The sequence below is a fragment of the Cyprinodon variegatus genome, unplaced genomic scaffold, assembly GCF_000732505.1.
Source record: "Cyprinodon variegatus isolate N-32 unplaced genomic scaffold, C_variegatus-1.0 Scaffold728, whole genome shotgun sequence".
Classification (NCBI taxonomy): Eukaryota; Metazoa; Chordata; class Actinopteri; order Cyprinodontiformes; family Cyprinodontidae; genus Cyprinodon; species Cyprinodon variegatus.
The window spans coordinates 177,819-197,964 of record NW_015151181.1 but is presented as its reverse complement, the minus strand read 5'-3'; the positions used below and the strand labels follow the sequence as shown (position 1 = coordinate 197,964).

At 39.1% G+C, this 20,146-nt stretch overlaps 2 protein-coding genes across 2 annotated transcripts; one reads left to right on the top strand and one right to left on the bottom strand.

Moving 5' to 3' along the window:
- Positions 1-1,895: 1,895 nt before the first annotated feature.
- Positions 1,896-7,150, top strand: LOC107097850 (E3 ubiquitin-protein ligase TRIM39-like). The gene is made up of 6 exons (XM_015395170.1): positions 1,896-2,328; positions 2,528-2,623; positions 2,786-3,016; positions 4,300-4,322; positions 4,401-4,519; positions 6,200-7,150. The coding sequence occupies exons 1-6, from the start codon at positions 1,939-1,941 to the stop codon at positions 6,754-6,756; spliced, it is 1,416 nt and encodes a 471-aa protein (XP_015250656.1). The 5' UTR covers positions 1,896-1,938; the 3' UTR covers positions 6,757-7,150.
- Positions 6,947-19,047, bottom strand: ighmbp2 (immunoglobulin mu binding protein 2). Its single transcript, XM_015395160.1, has 16 exons — positions 18,816-19,047; positions 18,223-18,307; positions 17,804-17,973; positions 17,534-17,729; positions 17,346-17,443; positions 17,088-17,251; positions 16,794-16,994; positions 16,562-16,709; positions 16,321-16,495; positions 13,145-13,327; positions 12,942-13,060; positions 12,769-12,863; positions 10,991-11,114; positions 10,105-10,890; positions 9,832-10,031; positions 6,947-7,149 (listed from the first exon to the last, which is right to left on the bottom strand). Exons 1-16 carry the CDS (start codon positions 19,045-19,047, stop codon positions 6,952-6,954), a joined length of 3,174 nt encoding a protein of 1,057 aa, XP_015250646.1. The 3' UTR covers positions 6,947-6,951.
- Positions 19,048-20,146: the final 1,099 nt, after the last annotated feature.

Below are 20,146 nucleotides of genomic sequence, written 5' to 3'. Positions count from 1 at the left end.
TTATTCTTGTTCTGGCTCATGTTTGTTTAAGAGCTATTTTAAAAGATGGGATGAACTTATTTATGAAAGAATAAGTCTGATATTAAAAGAAACAAACAAACCAAACCATGCGTATTGTCAAAATTCACCTCAATCTTTTTCTTTGTTTTTTAATAGCAACTGCTTTTCACGTGACAGCACAGTCATGCCTGGATGTAATGGTTTTATTATTGTTTTTAATTCATGTACATAGTGTTTTCTTGTCATTTTCTGGTAAACATTTGAGTATTTTAATGTATTATATTTTTCTAAAGCTAACTAAAATCTCTTAAGCATTGAAAAACTAGTATGTCTTTACAAAAAATGATTCATGCAGCTGTGATATAATTATTTTCTTTATTTTTAGTGGGGAAGAAGGGCCTTGCAAACAATCATGTAGATACACAGCTTCTTAGGGGAGGGGGATAAAATTCAGTTTAATGCATTATTTGATTGTTTGTTTATATCACTGGGGGAAAATGGTGAAAATAGGATTGGCTTTTTTGATTAACAGAGCCAAAAACAGCTAAACATGTAACTAAGCAATAGTATAACATTGAAAAGCAATGTATTTATTTATTTAACTGTTTATTAGAGTATTTCTTAATAGTCCTTGCGTTTTATATTTTATATTCCATGTAAAGGATTTATTTTTTCGCGTTTTTGTTATATGTAGGAAAAATATTATCCTTCCCTTAAAAAAAGGCTTCTTTTTGTGGTTAGGTGTCTTTAAAATCGGTTAATTTGGAGTCTGTGCACCAAAAGTAGAAGGTGTTCTACTGCGGCTATTTCCCCTCAGAACGTCAGCCTTTACTTCATAGGGTTCATACACAGTCTGGAAAAAAAATCTCATTTAATTTGTATATTTCCCAGGTTTTAAGACATAAAGTATACGCTTATTTACAGACTTTATTCCATTTGCATTGTTTAAATGCGCTGTCATCTCATCCTCTGTCCTTTCTCACTTCCTTGCCCATATACCCTTTTTTTTTTTAGCTTTCTCTTCGCACAGCTTCTCTCATTTTGCCTTTCCCTTATTTAGTTTGCTCTTCTTCTTTATGTCTCCCTTTCCTTTACACGATTTTCTTTCACCTTCATGTCCTTTTTCCTCTGTTTTTCCTTGTTTCTTCATAAATTCACAAATTATAGAAATATCTGAAGAACATTGAAGTGTTTTATCTTTTAAAGTTAAGGATAAAGGACTTTTTGTCTGGAATATTTAAATAGAAAAAAATGTGGAGGAACCTTGAAATGACCTTTTAATGTCTTTGTTTTACACGCTCTACATGATGATGAAGGGAAGTTCACCTTTATAGCCAACTAATTTACCATTTCTGCACAATGATGTGTTTCTCTGGACTTCAGGAAACTTGATTTTCCCTCTGAATACAAACTGGTTCTTGTTTGATGTTTTAAAAAAATGATGACTCATTGTGTGTACCTGCTAAGATAGATTTTATTTAAAGTTAATGCTTGTAGTCAGAAGAAAGAGATTTTTCTGCCAGTTCCTTTAACCATATAAACTACCTCTGTTTTTGCCTCCAGTCTTTGAAAACAAGAGCAGCAATGCCACAACCTCTGTTTCTGACTTGTTTTCTTTTTTAGTCATGATGAGTTCAGGCTTCAAATATACAGTTGGGATATATAGTGATACCATGTTACTCTGTCTCATAAGGACATGTTTAATTTTTGAAAATAAAGGTCAGTTACAGTAAATGTGTGTTTTTACTTTCAAATTCTCTTCGTTCCTATTAGAGAAACAGCTTTACAGAAAAGTCTTGATATAATCATGACGTAGAAGCTTAGAAATGGTTGGATTCTGAACCTGCTCAACCAGCTGAGCAGCGTTTACTGGAATTACACCTCCTCCAAGCAACGAGGACATTTTCTTTCCTTATCATTCTGTAGGCAGCCGTCGACATGTTATCTACTAGAACATCTGAGGAGGAGGAGATATCTTGCCCCCAATGTACCAACATTTATTCATTTCCAGTACTTTTGGAATGTGGACACAACATTTGCAAACTCTGCCTGCAAAATTTTTGGGAATGGAAAAAAAGTAAAGAATGCCCCGTGTGCGGCTGTGAGTCTTTCTGTGGGACGCCTCCCATCAACCAAGATCTGACGATAGCTGTGGAACAGTTTCAAAAAAGAAAGGCTATGGCTCAGGAGATATGTCAGATTCATAACGAGAAGCTGAAGATCTTCTGCAACAGCGATGAGGTGCCCATTTGTCTGGTCTGCCAGCTATCTAAGGACCATAGGATGCATAAATGCAGTCCGGTGGAGGAAGCAGCTCAACAGAAAAAGGTACAGTCAGAGTGAAGCAAGCAAAAATTATGCATGGGAGGATAATGACAATTCTTATGCTTGAGTGATTTTTCTTTGCCAAAATATCACAATTGAATGATAATAAACTGGAATCTCTATCTCATTTCCGTATAAGAGCTGCATTTTGATATATAAGACATCAATGTTTTTAAAAGGTGTTTTACGATTCTCATTTCAGGCGGAAATGACTGCCATCCTTGAGTCCTTAAGAAAAAAAGTGAGAACAATGAGTAAAACAAAGCACCAATGGGAGGAAACTAAAGCCTACTTGGAGGTAAAAGCTTTAGAGATGTTCTTTTTTCCTGGATTATTTCCCCAAACCTACTCTTTTAATCTTTATGTTGAGCTTTACAGTCACCTTCCTTATTGAGGACTGGAAAGGTTTTTATCTCCATCTGAGAAAATGCTGAATAACCAGCCTGCTCTTTCATTACAGACTCAAGGTGAGCAAATCGAGTTGGCAGTGAAGGAGGAATTTCTGCAGCTTCACCAGTTCCTCAAGGAGGAAGAGGAGAGAAGACTGAGGGATCTAAGAGAGGAAAAGGGGAAAAAAATCCAGGTCATGTATTCCAAGATTGAAGATATCGAAGAGGATATAAAGACTCTCAACTCCACTATCAGCAAACTAGACATAGTGCTCAGAGCAAAGGATTTACCGTTTTTAAAGGTACATTTAAATGCTTCTTTACTTAAACGGTTAGATTCATTTGATTTTACGTACTGATTCGACAATCTCCTATTATGTGCTCTAAAATGTCTTTATACAAAAGATACATTAACAAACTGAAAAATAGCTCACTAAGTGGAAACAAGCTGCAAGAAAATGACACCAGTTACTTTGATATCTAAACAAATAACGTTAAGGTTCAATTAAAATGACTCCAAAAAGGAGTAATGCTTTAATCTGGATTGGATTGATTTGGTAAAGCTTCTTCCCAAAATCAGCAATGCCTCTCTGTAACCTGCTTGCTGCTATGATACAAATCAAAATATGAAAGAAAAAAAACAACATAATGTAGGATTTTTACTGGATCATAACTACCAAACATGTTCTAGAAATTAACCAGAGAAACAGAATGTTATGAATTTCAAATCTGAGTTTTTTCATGTGTACAACATACATTAGCTTGGAAAAGCCCTCCTGCTGCTAACTTTTTTAAAGGAGTGTGAGAGAAATCACTTAATACTCATTCGTTTTTTTTAAAAACTTTGCAAATTCAGTTTAATGCTTAGGAGGCAGACAAAAAAAATGATGTCTGTTAAGATTTGTTTTTATAACTTGGGCATTTTGGCTTCCGTTGGAAGGAGTTTAGAGTCAACTGAGTCAAGATTTAAACTGAACATTTCGGCTTTCAGATTTGTTTTTGGAAAACAATTTAAAGACGTTGCATAATTTCCTTAACAATGTACAATCATAAGCAATTTTTTAATCTTTCACCTAAAAATCCCTTATCACAAATCACTTTGAGGCTATAATTGACAGGTGAAAAACTTCACAGGGAATAAAATGCTTTGCTAATCACCGTATAAAGATGTAATCTTTCTGCTTTACAATAGATTTATATAGAATACTAATCAACCTGTATAACATACAGTGACTGTGTCAGTAGTGCTGCTGGAAACGCTCAAGCTTGAAGCTCATAATGCATTGTGCAGTCCTGCTAAAGGAATAAGATGTGGGTGTAATGATGCAAATCATCAACTGGTTAGAGAGTAAAGTATTAAAACCGAATCATAGAGTTTGTGTAACAAAAAGGCTAAAAATGATGAGAGTAGGGCTCTTGAAGTTATGCATAGAAAACCTCTCAGCGGAGGGCCCATTGCTCTTTGCATACATGGGTACTCTTCGGATATTTCCCCAATAACCATGAATCAACCACACATTAAGTCTTTTTTCTAATGAAAAATAATACATTGTTTTTTTTTCCCCCATTCTTTCTTCAAATTTAGGAATACAAGGAAACAAAGCAAAGGTATGTAAAACCCCATGTCTGCTAAAATAGATTTTAATTGTTATGTAGTAGTGTTGGATTGATTTTAACATGTTCCAGAGTCAGACGCAACATCCAGGAGCCCGAGAGCATCAGAGGCATTTTGATAGATTCAGCCAAGCATCTGGGAATACTCAAGTTCGCAGTTTGCAAGAAGATGTTGTCAACTGTTAAATACTGTGAGTGATAACACACTGATAGCACCAAACCAAAAAGAACTAATTTAAAAAAAAATAAAGTTTTTTGGTGCATTGCAAGACATATGTGGGGCATTTTTGCCCCACATATGTCTTGCAATGCTCTGTATTTACACACACTGTTTACATTTGATCACTGCTACACTTTATGGAATGGAAATGTTCATGTCACTGCTAAAGGGCCCTGTCACACCTTGCAACAATGCGACCGGAGGCGCCCGGCCTGCATGAAAAGATTTCTTTGGTCGCAGTATTAACATAGCTGCTGTTTACCACGCGCAAAAATAAAATAATAAAGAAAAAAGAAAACGCTAAACGTTATGAACGCAAGGAGGATCCATCACACTCATCTTCTAACTCACCCTATGAAGGGGATTCAGTTTGGAGGAGAACTGAGGGTTTCCTCCTGTGAACCCCCTTTTATACCAAAGCGCTGCCAATATGCCAGTATACAGTAGCTCTAAGGTAGAAACACGTTCAGCGATCATCCTTTTTGATTAAGCTTATAGTTAGAGTGGCTCAGGTTATCCTGAGCTATCTATATAGTTATGCTGCTATAGGCTTAGACTTCTGGAGGACATAGGGACCCCTATTTCATCATTCTGCTTCATTCTATCTCTATTCTCCCACTCTGCAGAATCTGTTAGTTCAATCTCAAACGTTATGCTCTCTCTGCTTTTTCTCATTGTAGCTTTGCCTCGTTTCTTCCTGTTTGGCTTTGACTCCACCCTGGAGAGAAATATCAGCTGTGCTGCTGCCATAAACACCTTTGTTTATAGCTGTTGGAGATTGGCCTGTTTTTACAGTGTAGTCCTGTTTCTCTGACTGCGACAGGCTGGATGTGCTCTCTTCTGACTGTGTGTTTCCTGGACGGGACCGCCTTTTATAGCTGATTTTTATTTATTTTTTTATCTCTGCTTCTGTCTCCTTGAACGCCACTCGGCCTTCGCAGATGGTCGCTCACACTGAGCCTGGCTCTGATGGAGGTTTCTTCCTGTTAAAAGGGAGTTTTTCCTCTCCACTGTCGCTACAAGCATGCGTAGTGTGAGGGACTGCATTCGATTCAATGAGTCGATGCAATCAACTAGTTTTCCTTAGATAGAAAACTTTCAGTTTGACTGTATGATCTGGTAAACTGTAACGTGCCCTGAGATGACATATGTTGTGAATTGGCACTATATAAATAAACTGAATTGAATCTAGAACACGTCAAATACATTGATATGCGTTGGAGATAAGTTCTTGATACGTTATGCACAAGTTACTCATAGGTTTTGGATAAGCTAGACACCACAACTTATCAGTAACTTACATTTAACGTATGTCAACGGTCAGATAACTTACCCGTAACCTATGCCCCACGTATGGCATACGTCAAAAAATTTTGCCGTGCGCCAGCATGTTTCAACATGCTCATAACTTATACAAAATGTACCTAGTGTTTTTGCCAGATTTTTCATATGTCAGGCATACGTGGGTCTAAATCGTCAAGCTGTGACAGGCCCCTACGCTGCTGCTCATTTACCGTCTGAGACAAAATTTTGTTTTGTATACACTGTGTATGCAAAATGATAATTAAAGTTGTCTAAGTGAGTGAACTCAAAGCTGATTTAGTTTAAGGCTTTTAAAACCCATAGACTAACTGAAGGTCATGTTTCACAGCTTCGGTTATTCTGGACCCAAACACGGCCCATTACAACCTGAAGTTGTCTGAAGAGCTGACCCGGCTGCAGTACAGCAATAAGCAGAATCTACCCGATAACCCTGAACGTTGCACCAGCCGCATGTGTGTGCTGGGAGCCAGCGGGTTTACATCTGGGAAGCACAGCTGGACCATAGAGGTGGGCCAAAGCAAAGATTGGTACATCGGGGTGGCCCGGGAGTCCATTAAAAGGAAAAGCACCACCTTCATGAGCCCAGAGGAGGGTTACTGGGTGATTGGCCAGTGCAGCAAAGACTCCATCTGGGTTCAGACCTCTCCTCGCAGCAGGGTCTCGGTGAAGCAGGTGCCTAAGAAGATTACCATCCAGGTGGACTATGAGAAAGGAAAGGTGGCCTTCGTCAACGCTGCTGACTCAGCTGTGATGCACAGGTTCAAAGAGAAATTCTCAGAGAAAATCTATCCCTACTTCTCCGTTGGATTATGCGAGGAGTGGAAAAACTCCATCCCACTCACCATATGCCCTGTGTCAATGAAAGTGGTTCCAGAGAATGCTTAGGAGGAACGCACACATCCCTATAGAAAAGTGGGACTGGTGTTAGAGTTTTAAGATGACAAATACAAAAGTTTATCTAACTATTTTGACAAAATTAAAACCAAATAGCACGTTGTTTGATGATGAATGCATGAGCTGTTTTATTCAGTCAGAAGAAAGTCTGCACATTAAATAAACTATAAAGCTGTTTTGATCAGATTAAGTGTCATTCTCCTTGTTTTTTGGTTTCCTTTGTGATGCCATGTCTTTTAGCTTAGAGTCCAGTTTTCTTTGCAGATAGGCTTTCTTGTTGGGGTCCAAAGATTTGTCTTTCTTCCCGCTGCCAGCGTAAAGAACCCCCTCTTTGCTTATTCTCATCCGAGCATGAGACTTTGCCTTATCTCCACAGCCGTGAACCTAAAACACCAAACAAAATGACTCAGAACACAGGTTCTTCTCAATAAATTACAAAAATCAATAAAAAAGTTCATTTCTTTTTTTGGAATTTAATTGAAAAAGTGAAACTCTTACATTATTTTATTCAGCCAAAGCATTTGAAACAGTGATCCATGCATTTGTGTACTGTAATGGACTTTATATTGGAGTCAATGATTTATATTTCCCAGCTTAAGAGTACAAAATGCTGCTGCACGTCTTTTAACAGATACACGAAAATTTGACCACATATCCTCTATTTTAGCTTTTTAAACTGGTTGTCAGTGCATTTTTTTGTTTTTTGCTTAGTGACCTTGCCCCTCCCCATCTGTCTGAGCTGTTACATTCTTACACACCCTCCCGTCCCCTTGGGTCAGCTGATCTTGCTTCTGAAGGAACCAAAGACGAAGTGCAAGCTCAGAGGGGATCATGCTTTTTCTGTGGCAGCTCCCAAGCAATGGAATGATCTCCTTTTGGGCATAAGACGAGCCTCTTTACTCACCGTTTTTAAGTCTCTTTCTTATTTTTTCCTTGGCCTTTGGCACAATCTGAGAGGTTTCACTTTTATACTTTTTATTGTGTCTGTATATTATTATGTATTTTAGATTCGATCATTTGTATTTTATAATTGCATAGTATTTTTTGATCGTGTACAGCACTTTGGTCCTGTCGGTGTATAAAGTGCTTTATCAATAAAGTTGGTATGGTATTACATAAAACCACTTCAATCAATTAACCCAAATAAAACAGGATATTTTATTTGGGTTGCTGATGAGTTATAGAAGCACAGGTTGCTTCAAGAAAAACCTTCAGCTTATGTGGTTTGTTGATGTCTTTGGTTCAGGACTGGTTTAACATTTGACAGTGGTACCTCATATACCTTTGCTTTGCATGGAGCCTTCCTCGCAAAGCATTATGGGATTTGCTGTCACAGCGGCCTGCTGTCGCTACAGTGGCGACTAGTATAAATGTAATCTAACAAAAACTTCCAACTGTTTTTAATATTCTTTTGTTGTTTCTGCATTTTTTATTTTATGTATTTTTTTTCCTACTTGCTTTGATTCTGTTTTATCTTCCTGTATTTTAATCATGTAAAGCACTTTGCATTGTCTTTGTACTGAATTATGCTATACAAATAAATTTAGCCTTGCATTGCCTTGCCTAGTAACAAAGATGGCGCAGGCAATGCGCAGTGGAGGAGGAGTTATGGGGCAATTTTGCCCAACAGGGCAAAAAGCAGTGATCATCTGTCTGAACGGTCAGTTAAAGGAATAGTACACCCAAAACATGATTAGCCTTCATTTTCTACTCACCCCCATGCTGAACAACACTCTGGAGTACTTTTTTGATATCTCAAATGCATCTGGAGATCTGGGAGGCTTCTTGCTGTCTGCTGACATTCAAATAATGGAGGTCTATGGTGACCGAGACAGAAAGGTCCAAAAGTCCACAAAAAACGTGTCAATATTCCTCCATACTGCTCGTCCAATGTATTCCAAGTGTCCTGAGTGGGTAGCATCCAGAATTTACTCGAAACGAAGTCATTTAGAATGTTTTTAGAGCATAAACAGTAGTGTATAGGATTTCCTGAAAGCGCGCACATGCGCGTTCACGACGCTACGGAAGCCGGCAGACCAAGCCAGCGCATTCGGCTCGGCAAAGAACTCATGCTCTTCCTCAACACTGAAGTCCTCAGACATTTTTCTTTCGTTGTTTCTTTCTTTGCACAGGTAAACAGCACATTTCTTCTTCTACGCTTGCATTATTGGCAGAGCAGACGCTGAATGCGCACTTTCATCTGGTTTGGTGTGCCGGCTTCCGTAGCGTCGTTTCAGGAAATCCTATACACTACTGTTTATGCTCTAAAAACATTCTAAATGACTTCGTTTCGAGTAAATTCTGGATGCTACCCACTCAGGACACTTGGAATACATTGGACGAGCAGTATGGAGGAATATTGACACGTTTTTGTGGACTTTTATGGACCTTTCTGTCTCGGGCACCATAGACCTCCATTATTTGAATGTCAGCAGACAGCAAGAAGCCTCCCAGATCTCCAGATGCATTTGAGATATCAAAAAAGTACTCCAGAGTGTTGTTCAGCATGGGTGTGAGTAGAAAATGACGGCTAATCATGTTTTGGGTGTACTATTCCTTTAACTGATTTCACTACATAGTCCCCGCTGTATGTGGACACAGTAAGTTTGTATGAGCTATGAGAACAGCAGATTATAAACAGGGACCAGAAGAAATGGGCTCGTTTATGCTCTTGCACAAGCATTTTTATTTTTAAGTGGAGAGGGAGGGTCTATTAAAACAAACCTCCATAATACCTTTAAGAGACTTTCATTCAAGTCTTTGTTTATCGCTATTCCTTTTGAAACTTTTTGTACCATTTGTTTTCCTTCCACTAAGTTTTCTGTGATAATCCTTTTATACAGCTCTTTGTAAACTGCCACCTCACCCTTCTTATGGAGTAGTTTCCACATGACATCCCCATAACAGGTTATTAATGTGTTGTTTGAACTGACTAAGCCATAATAATCAAGATTAACAGAAAAACATGCTTGAAACATATCACTGTGTATAACGTACTTGTAGAGGAGCTTAACTTGAAATTGAAAGGAGCAAAATATATATTCAAAGCAACACAGAGCTCCTTACCTCTGGTATGTGATGACTGAGACAGAACTGCCTGTTGCAGAACAGGCAAAGCTGGCCGAGCGTTAATACAGATGCTTTACACTTTACAAAGCTGCAAACGCTGTCCGCCTTCACGACCGCGCTGATAAGAGCATCAAAGTCATCATCTGGAGCTGCGGCAGCAGCGATCTCACACACACCTGCCTTCGTTTTGCTCTTTCCTGAGAGGAAATAATGCAGAGTCATAATCTATTTGGTAAAACACTTTAACTGTTTTTTGTTTTTCAGACAGACCTTTAGACTTCTTTTTTCCATTAGTGCTGTTCTCTTGCTTTTTTTTCTGGAGGTTTTCTTCTCTTTTCTGCTGCTCTCTCCTCATCCTCTCTAGATGTAAAGCTTTGAGATCTAATGAAGGTTGGGGTGTTTGCTCGCTCTGCAGAGTGGGAGCGGTTTCTTCCTCCTGGGTTTCCTCCTGCTCTGGCTCCTCGGCAGGCTTGGATGCCAGCGGCCTGGAGACCGTGATGCACCTGTCGCTGCCCTGTCCTCTGCTCTCATGAACCAGGCCCAGCTCCTCAGCGATCTGGTGGACCAGCAGCCGGTCATGGGAGTTGAAAGATGATGGAAACTGTAAATTCTCCATATTTGCATCCTTCATAAAGTTCTCCACCTGTGCTCTGATCTCATCGTATCTAATCTTGGACTCTTTTTGGTCTTTTTGTGCTGATGTGTTCTGCTTTGCGTGATTCTGTGAACCAGCTGTATTGCTCTTAGCGCTGCTGGTCGTTTTCTGGCCGTCCTTTGCTTTAGCTGAAACCTGGTCTCTGTTCTTCTGTTTGCTAGATTTGCAGGCAGTAGCAGTCTTTGTGTCTTTATGGTCTCTGGTGTAGTTCTGCGGCACAATGTCTTGGAGGTATTCGAATGCAGTTCTGACCTCACCGAATTCAGTCATGTGATCGATCAGAGATTTAAGGAAAGCGTGATTCCCAACCGTCTGAGTGTCACACACTACAGCGATGTGGCGTCTTGCACGTGTAACCGCAACATTTATCCGTCTGTCTTCTGCAAGGAAACCCACCTCACCTAAAGGAAAAGAGGGACGTTATGACCAGTTCTTAACAACTATGGGTGAAGATTTGGTTAAGAAAAAAAAAAGCAACAGAAATTCAAATTAGGAAATTACCTTTTCTGTTGGAGCGAACTAATGACAGCACTACAGCTTCTTTTTCTCTGCCTTGAAATCCGTCAACAGATTTTATTTCCAGTTCTGGGTGCCGTGCAGAAAGTTTCTGACGCAGAAGATCAACCTTTAGAAAAAAAAGGAAAAATAATTAAAAAAAACATTACAGGGAGAGTTTGCATCGGGGTTGGAATACAAATATTGTTAGTAGTTTATATCATGATGCATCATTTTATTTATTAACATTAATAGATCATAAGAAAAAAAGAATCTTATTATTTCATGTGAAAAAAAAACTGTTTCTAGAGTCATACTAAGATTTTCGTTTTTTTAATAAATTCACACCATGTAGTTTGTTGTAATAATAATAATAATAATAATGCATTTTATTTCAAAGGCGCCTTTCTGGACACTCAAGGTCACCTTACAAAAGATAAAAACACAATGGAAGAAACAAAGTCAAAACACAGAATAACACCATTTAAAAAATACAAAAAAATACACAAAATTTTTTATTTTAATTCAAGATGTTAAAAACTTTGTTTCGGTAGTAGGGGGGGCCTACAGTGCCTAGTTAAACAGTTCAACTAAAACATATTTTCTTTAGTCCAACTGTTTTTAATATTCTTTTTTGTTTCTGCATTTTTTATTTTATTTTATTTGTTTTTTATTTTTTCCTACTTGCTTTGATTCTGTTTTATCTTCCTGTATTTTAATCATGTAAAGCACTTTGCATTGTCTTTGTACTGAATTGTGCTATACAAATAAATTTGCCTTGCCTTGCCTTAAGGTATGGGGGTTAATTTGGTATTTCATGAAACAAAATGATAGCTGCTCGGTGGAGCAGCGGGTACTGCTGCCTTGCAGGAAGAAGGTTGCATGTTCTCCCTGAGCATGCGTGGGTTCTCTCCGGGTACTCCGGCTTCCTCCCACAGTCCAAAAACATGACTGTTAGGTTAATTGGCTTCTCTAAATTCTCCTTAGGTGTGAGTTTGTGTGTGAATGGTTGTTTGTCGTATTTGTCTCTGTGTTGCCGCGCGATGGAATGGCGACCCGTCCAGGGTGTGCCCCGCGTCTTGCCAATTGACAGCAGCACCCCTCGCGACCCTGCTTAGGATGAGCGCAATGGAAAATGGATGGACGGAAACAAAATGAAGTAACAGGTAGTATCAATGACCTGCAGATTATTGTGGATTTACCGTTAACAGTTTAATGAATATTTTCAAGAGAATAATATTTTGAGTTCCTAAATATTCCACAGCTATTGATCCCACTCCTGTTCATCTTTTCGGCCCTCTTATACCCATCCCATATGGATTCATCTATTTCACATCAATCTATTCACCTGGCTTTGGTTCCACCTTCAATGTGTGTATTTTTTTTTTTTTTTTACCTTGTTCTTCTAGGATCAATTAATTAAAAGCAAGGAGTAAAACTCCTTGTTTGGCTGGTCAACAAACCCAGGGAAAATTGCTCAGGGTTATCTCCCGGCGAGTTGTGATGCTTTGGTTTGAAGTTAATAAATGACTAAATATGTTATATATTGTAGCTATTCGGTAAAATAAAAAAAATAAAAAAAAAACAATCCACTGGACTTGGCCTACTGCCAAGTAGGCAGTCCCAACAGTCAGTGGATTGTTTTTTTTAACTTTTATGGCATGACTATGACCTGGATGACTGAGAATCTTCATCAGCATATAGTAGATATATTGCATTGTTGAGTTTAAGAGCTGCATGGAACGATGCATCTTTTTTATCTGCAGCAAAAATCTGAAACTTACCTGTAGATTATATGGAGCAATAACAGCGATGTCTTTAGCTTTCACTCCAGCCTCAGTCAAGCTTTTTATGTGCAGTCCAACAATGTCGACCTCACCTGAAGATACAACCAAAGTTAAATACATAAATCCATCAGTTTGCGATTTTTAAAGTCTTACGGAAAAGAAGGGTTTACCTTGGTTGCCTTTGGACTGCTCGTCTGAGATCTCCAGTTCACTCAGACCACATCCTGCAGTGTCGATCAGAAGAAGCGGAATGCTGGTCTCTTCCATGCAGGTGACACCTGGTAGATCCCTGTTGGAGGAAAGGTTTCTAAGTTTTAGGAGTCTGCCTTTGTTGGGAATATGAAGAATATTCCATGACTGGGTGGAAACTCACTTTAATAAATGTCCCTCCACGGAACTGTGCGCAGTTAGTCTTCCATGGTACATCTCCTTGGAGGCCCAATCCATGATAGCACTGTTCATGCGGTACTGGACTGTTAGCATACGGACCACTGACTCTCCGTACATCTGAATCAGTCTTTCCATCAGACTTAGAGACAGGCCTTTGGCCGCAGCCCTGTTATGATGGACACAAACAGAGTGGGGGAAAAAAACAGAATTAAAAATACAAAATTTACTCCACACAGAAAAAAAAAACATACATGCATATTTGCGAAAATCAACTCTGATTTTTGTCTTTTAAATACACTTAGAGGCTACTTTATTACATTAACCTTACTTGTATTGGTTGAGACCAGTTTTGCATTTAAAAATGCCAGAATTAATAAATGCCTGGCGATTTTGATCCTTACTGAATGTAGTTGTTGCACATTCCTAATTTCCCTGTTAAGATGATTGAAGCCCAATATATTAATTTCCCTGTTTAAGAAATCAGTTTCCTACTATTGAAACTTTATCCAGCTGGGAGAAGACATCAGAGGATAAGCACTCTGTGGTCAGAAATCAATTAATGATGTTAGCGACAAAACTTGGGTAGCCTGCTACAGTTGCAGCCATTCAAAATGTCCCTTCCCAATCAAAAGCCAGCCAAATGGCAGCCCACTTCCCTGCAGCTCCCATCAAAATCTTCTCCAACTTCCAGCCACCAGCCTTCTCCTGGGGGTGCATATTTGTTTACTCTGACTCCACCCTTTCACTGAACAACAGGTTCTGACCAGGAGATAACACTTCTCATTAGATCTTAATGTCCACAAATCATGATAGAAAGAATATTTTAGTACAAAGATTGATGTTTAAAAAGGAATTGTAGGGGACCAGCCAACAACCAAGGAAAGTGGGGAAAGTTTGAATGGCTACTACTATATGACTAAATGATGCTCAGCTGCAGCGCCCCACAGTGTCAGAAAATATTTTTACAGATCATCCCCTGCTCTGGCCTTCAAGCAGCATAGTACTGCAATATTCAATGGCTAGATGACTATTGTCTATTGTCATATGGAGACCGAGGACACGCTGGAGGGACTATGTTTCTCGGCTGGCCTGGGAGCGCCTTGGGATTCCCCCGGAGGAACTGGCCCGAGTGGCAGGGGAGAGGGACGTCTGGGCCTCCCTACTGAAGCTGCTACCCCCGTGACACGACCCCGGATAAGCGGAAGAAGATGGATGGATGGATGGATGGATGGATGGATGGAAGACTATTCATGAGCTGTGCTTTAATGCAAATAAAACATAAACAGTTAGTCTCTCCATCTTAAAGGGGAACATCTTTTTTTTTTTTTTTTTTTTTTTACATTGGCCCCTTGATTTTACATTATTACATTATATTCTACTCACCCATATGAGTTTTGTGTCATTTGGAGCTGTTCTGAAGATATTCCGTTAGGTTATATCCAAGTAATGTCTTCCCCAGGGGCAAATACTTGAAGGCACAAACTGAACTGTTCATTATTTATTCTTTATGGTACGCCAGCATTCATTACATGTAGGCAAATCACTGTCCTCCAGACATCCGCGGTTATATTTTTTATATTTATATTTTTTTAAACAAAGCAGAGTGTGTATGACGTCATCCTACCGCGCCGGCTACCATTCATTCATCCTGTCCGCTGAACTGCTGCTAGTTTTACTCACATGCCTGGAAGATGTCTAGTGCTACTACCACAGATGATCTCGCTCTCCAATTGGAATTGAACGATTCAGATTAGCTAGCTGAATGAATAGAAGGGGTAGAGCGTAGCCACCTGTGACCCGGGCTGCCTTTCACAACTCCAGTCCAGCGTGCGGATGACATCATACACACTCTGCTTTGTTTTTAAAAAATATAATAAAATAGAACCGCGGATGTCTGGGGGACAGTGATTCGCCTACATATAATGAATGATGCCGTACCATAAATTATAAATTCTGAACAGTTTAGTTTGTGCCTTCAACTTGTTGCCCATAGGAAGACTTTACTTGGATTACAAAACCTAATATCTTCAGAATGGCTCCAAATGACACAAAACTAATATGGGTGAGTAGAACATGATGTAATAACGTAAAATCAAGGGGCCAATGTAAAAAAAAATAATGGTTCTTCACCACAATAGATAAAACAATCCTAATTTAAGTTACAAGGTACAAATACTTGGGAATGTGGTTAGAAAGATTATTTTTTTTCTATCAAAACATTACTATGCAGCAAACTGCAGTTAAAACTGAACTTGGCTGTCTGAGTGAAACTCTCCATTTACATTTTGGCTAAAAGAGTCCTTGTTGAAATGTGTATTCTTCCCTTGTTTGATTATCAGAGCATTATCTATCACCAGGAATGCAAAAACTGGATATGATCTATCAATCTTCCACTAGATCAATCATCCATATCCCTTTTTAAAAACACACCTGTTGTACTGTCAGGTTAAGTGGCCTTCATTGCCGTCACATGACATCATCAACTGGCTTCAGCTTGTTTATAAAACCCTTTTAGATCTTTCACCTCCTTACTTAAATCAGTTACTAAAACCAGATTTACCTTTAAGATACAAGATTTGTTCCTCCTTTCAAAACTGGTTTCATTTCCTGTTTTTAAGCAAACTTTGCAACCTTTTTAATGATTCAGGTAATTCTACTCTATGAAGGTATTGCTTATTGCATGTATGTTAAACTTTTTGTTGTCCTCTCTCCATGTTAGCCTTAGTTTTTTAAGAAATTGTAAAGTCGAAAATAAGAAACTGTTCTTAATGTTTTTCCTGGTAAAATAAGGTTTTATAATTAATAACTAATAACCATGTGGACGGCTCATGCTATGTCGAGATGAAAAATGATTGTGGCATAAAATCCAAGTAGTTTCATGCCACGCTGTGTTCAGGGTGAATCAATTATCCTTTCCTCTCCATTCTGATGCTCACTTTGAACTTTAGCAAGTCATCTTCACTACAGCTAGACTCAACAAACTATGTAGCTTCTGTGTGATTGGCTTATTTTATGTTAGTGTTAGCAAGGTAGTGGAAATGTGCAAATCAAAGTTGACGAAGAGTGTATATGTTAAAGAGAATGGATTCGTTTTTGATAAATTTAAGATCATACATGAACTCTTTACAGTTAATGAAAATTAAAACTGCACTTTGTTACGTTTGTGATTTGATGGTTGGGGGTAACTGCTTGTAGTCTCCAGCCAGGATTGCTTTGCGTGCTCTGAGTAACGCGATCCAGCAGCTGCTCTCCAGAGCCTGGGCGCATTCATCGATTACCACCCAATCAAAATGCTCCGCTGGCAGGAACTTCAGAGGACCGTCATCACATGCACCTGCAAACAAACCCTCCCGTTATTTCATTGCTAAAGGATAAACAATGAACACTTTACTCCACTGACCAGTGTTGGTGGACAAAACGACGTCAGCACTCTTCAGTATCTGAGCAATGGCTGCCGTCTCCCTGCTCCTCAGCTCTTTCCTCAGCTCCCCTATTTCCCGTCTAAAGTTTCCTCGCTCGCCTTTTTCACTTTTCTTCTTCATCCCCACCTGGAAATTATGACAAAACTCCTTCAGTGATTTAAGGAAGTATAGCATCACCCTCCTAGAAGGAACACAAACTCCAAAATTCACCATTGCTTTGTCGATATCTTTCCGGATGTCAGCGATGATGCTTGCGTTGTCGCTACAAGCGAGGACAGCATCCAGCGAGTGTTTCTGGATGGATTCCAGCAGTCTGGCAGGATGGCCCAGCCTCAGGACTTTGGCTTTGCTGCGGGCAAGTCTTTCCACTAAATTATCAACGGCAACATTGGAGGGAGCACAGCAGAGGACCTGCACATGCACAAGAGTACAGTTACATCTGTGATCTGGTCTGCATTGAACTGAAAACGTAAGATGCTCTAAAACGATTGAAACTCTTTGCACCTTCTGGCCTTGTTTCACGGCTTGCAGGATGATCTCCACCACTGTAGTGGTTTTTCCCGTGCCTGGCGGTCCATGAATCACAGCCAGCTCTCTTTGTGAAAGAGCAAAGGACACTGCTTCTCTCTGGGAATCATCCAATCCTGAATTAAAGAACTCCAACTCGTCTGATAAAAAAACAGAAAAAACAATAAGATAATATAGACATTAAAACGGGATACTTTGACCTTTAAAGCTTGGTTTGTGACAATATTCACTTACTTGACTGTGAGTGCGCAGAAGGTTGGGCATCACCGAAGAGAACAGGTATCAAACTTGCAGCTGGTCCGTTTCTGTATCCATTTAATGTATTTAAGGCCCTGTAGAGATAAAGATATGATCAAGGTAAGAAAGGTCAAAGCCGACTTATAAACCCTTCCATAATATTTCACCTTCCAAACGTTACTCACCGTTTCATCCGTTTATAGGTAACATCGTTGGCCAGTTTCAAGAGATTGTAAAGGCCATCTGCATCAAAACTGGCTTCATCCTTCAGGTCATCGAAGGCCACACTAATAGAAGCTTGGCTGATCCTTGTTACTATCCCTGTGCATATCTGTGATTCCGCACTGCAGCCAGAAGTGTCATATAGGCCAACAATATCGCCTGAAACAAAAGACATCACACTAAGAAAATCTGAAAAGCAAAGCAACAGCATCTCTATTGTTCTTCTTTGTCACCTGGTCCAAAACTGTTGCTCGGCAGCGATGAGAAGCCAAGATGCTTTCTTGGCTCTAAAATGACGACCGTGCGACCATACAGGCCCGTGGACTGACTTCCTATCTGAAGCTTTAACAGGCAAACTCCTTTATTCTGAAGATCTTTTAAGGAAATGTTCTCCTGCCATATCCTAGGACAGAGCAAAAAAAAAGTCAAACATGATAATATTGATTACCTTACCTGCAATGGTTAGTGAGTTACTGAAAATGAATTGTGTCATTATTTTTTTTTTTATGTGAATTATTGGAAGTGAATTTTCTAAATGTTGTCTTAATGATTGTTTATGGATGTCTGTCTGTTTTGATTAGCATTGTTTGTGGTTTGTTTAATGGTATTTGTAATGTTTAAGGTTTTTTTTGTTTGTTTTTTTTTTTTGTACCTCACGGCTTGCCGTAGCAAATGAGGGCAGGCCCTATAACTGCTGGTGGGATCGTTGTACTGATGAATGACTTGAACCGTCAAGCCTTTGTCACAAAGCAAGCAATTAGCATTCGCCGGTGAAAGCGGCGAGGTTTGTTTTGTTATTTTTATAGTAAATTTATGTTTCGTATTCTAATATTTGTATATGTGGTTTATGTTATAGTTTTCATGGTGAGTAAAGTAACTATGGTGACTGTGATGAGGATCTTCATCACAAAAAAAATAAAAAAAGCTTAATTCACCCGTGGGGAATGGCAGAGTAATTCAAGTGCTGGGGAGCTGCTACATTACCTATTGACAATACAATTAGAGATAAAGAGCCAATCTAACAGTTTTCTTTACAAGCAACACATGGTAATTAATAGGCTGTAATTATTAAGCAGAATTTACTGTTAGGGAATCTTTGGTGTGATAACAATGATTATATAAGCAGTACGTAAGACACCAAAAGTCTGGCAAAACAGGAAACGGCCCCACAGATCCTTCCCCCTGGGAACGAGGTGGTGCTTTCCAGAATTGTTTCTAGCAATCCTAGTAGGAGTCTAATCTTACTAAACACAAGTTTAACCACTAGCGTAACTTTTTGAAGGACTGCTGTGGACATGTCTCCAACTTTGGCATAGAGGGGACAGTCCCCACCAATAATGTCCGCTTCCCCCCCTCGATACTTCAACAAACAGTAACTGGGGTTGGGTGCAGCTGTCTGTGTTAAGAGCGTTTTCAGTCCGTGTTTTTTCCTCGCTCTCCCGCTGCTCTCGAGTCCCACCTCTCTGTGAAATATCATCGGATCTGTCGCTTTGGGATATAATATTATTTGCGATCGTTATTCACTGCATACAGAGTTGCTACGTGGAGGAGGAGAGACACAGCAGCACTCAGTGAAATGTAACTGGCAGCTACTTCGATATATATTTCAGTAAAAGATAGGAGACGTGTTGGTTAAAAAAGTTAGAGATGCCTCCCAAAAAATCTGTTTATTACACATATGGAGCTTTTACTGCTAAAAATGGCAGCAGATTGTACAATTATGTTTAAAAAGCTGGGCTTCTCAGAGGACCATTGCTCAGAGTTACAGATCAAAATTAACACATATCTGTTGTTTTCTTATTGAACAGAGAATCAGACTGCAGAGCTTCTAGATATCTTGAAAATGATTTTCTCTGGCATCATTATATTGGTAGACAGGTTAATTAATCTGTTTTTAAGCAGAGCAGAGACACAATTAGGGACAGCTGCAGAATTAAAGGTGAAACAGATTTACTGGGATATGCAACATGCAATAAAATATGTCTCCAAGTTTACAAGGAAAAATATGGAATGCTATAATAAAATTCAACATATCTTTTTGTCTTTTGTAGTTCAGCAGGACTCAGAAATAGCTGCACCAGCAACCCAGAGACAGCCAGACTCAGAGGACACAGGCTTAAAAATGTGTCCCAATAAAATATGGAGGATAATCACTGATGCAGCTTAAAGGGAAGCCATGCATGGATGGATTGATGGAATGGAAGCTGTGTCCATACTAGGGATGCAGGAGATATTGATGTTGACATCAGCTGTTATTCATAATTTTTTATACATTAATATTTTTGAGCCCTTTATAAATAATGCACTAAAGGCAGGCATCTGTCTGTAACTATAAATATCAGTGTACTGTGGTTCTCTTGTGTTCTCAACAATAGGAAAGCGTTCAATAAATATGTTTGAGCTCATTTTTGGAAAATATAAACCCTATACTGTAGAAAGCTTTCGGGTTAAGTAGCTGTAGGTCCATCAGCCACTATCCTTAGAGCGTCCCCACCAACTTTTATCACGAAGTTAAACCCTTGAGTTTAACTAAAGGCTTATATTTGTGATCTATGACATCACTCACTAAAATAGAT

Coding starts and splice junctions, on each gene's coding strand:
- ighmbp2 (XM_015395160.1), bottom strand. CDS start 19,047: ATGATATTTCACAGAGAGGTGGGACTCGAGAGCAGCGGGAGAGCGAGG. Junction 16,995..17,087: donor CCGTGAAACAAGGCCAGAAG/GTGCAAAGAGTT, acceptor GTGCATGTGCAG/GTCCTCTGCTGTGCTCCCTC. Junction 13,061..13,144: donor GTGGAGGGACATTTATTAAA/GTGAGTTTCCAC, acceptor TTCCTCCAACAG/GGATCTACCAGGTGTCACCT.
- LOC107097850 (XM_015395170.1), top strand. CDS start 1,939: ATGTTATCTACTAGAACATCTGAGGAGGAGGAGATATCTTGCCCCCAA. Junction 3,017..4,299: donor AGGATTTACCGTTTTTAAAG/GTACATTTAAAT, acceptor CTTCAAATTTAG/GAATACAAGGAAACAAAGCA. Junction 4,323..4,400: donor TACAAGGAAACAAAGCAAAG/GTATGTAAAACC, acceptor AACATGTTCCAG/AGTCAGACGCAACATCCAGG.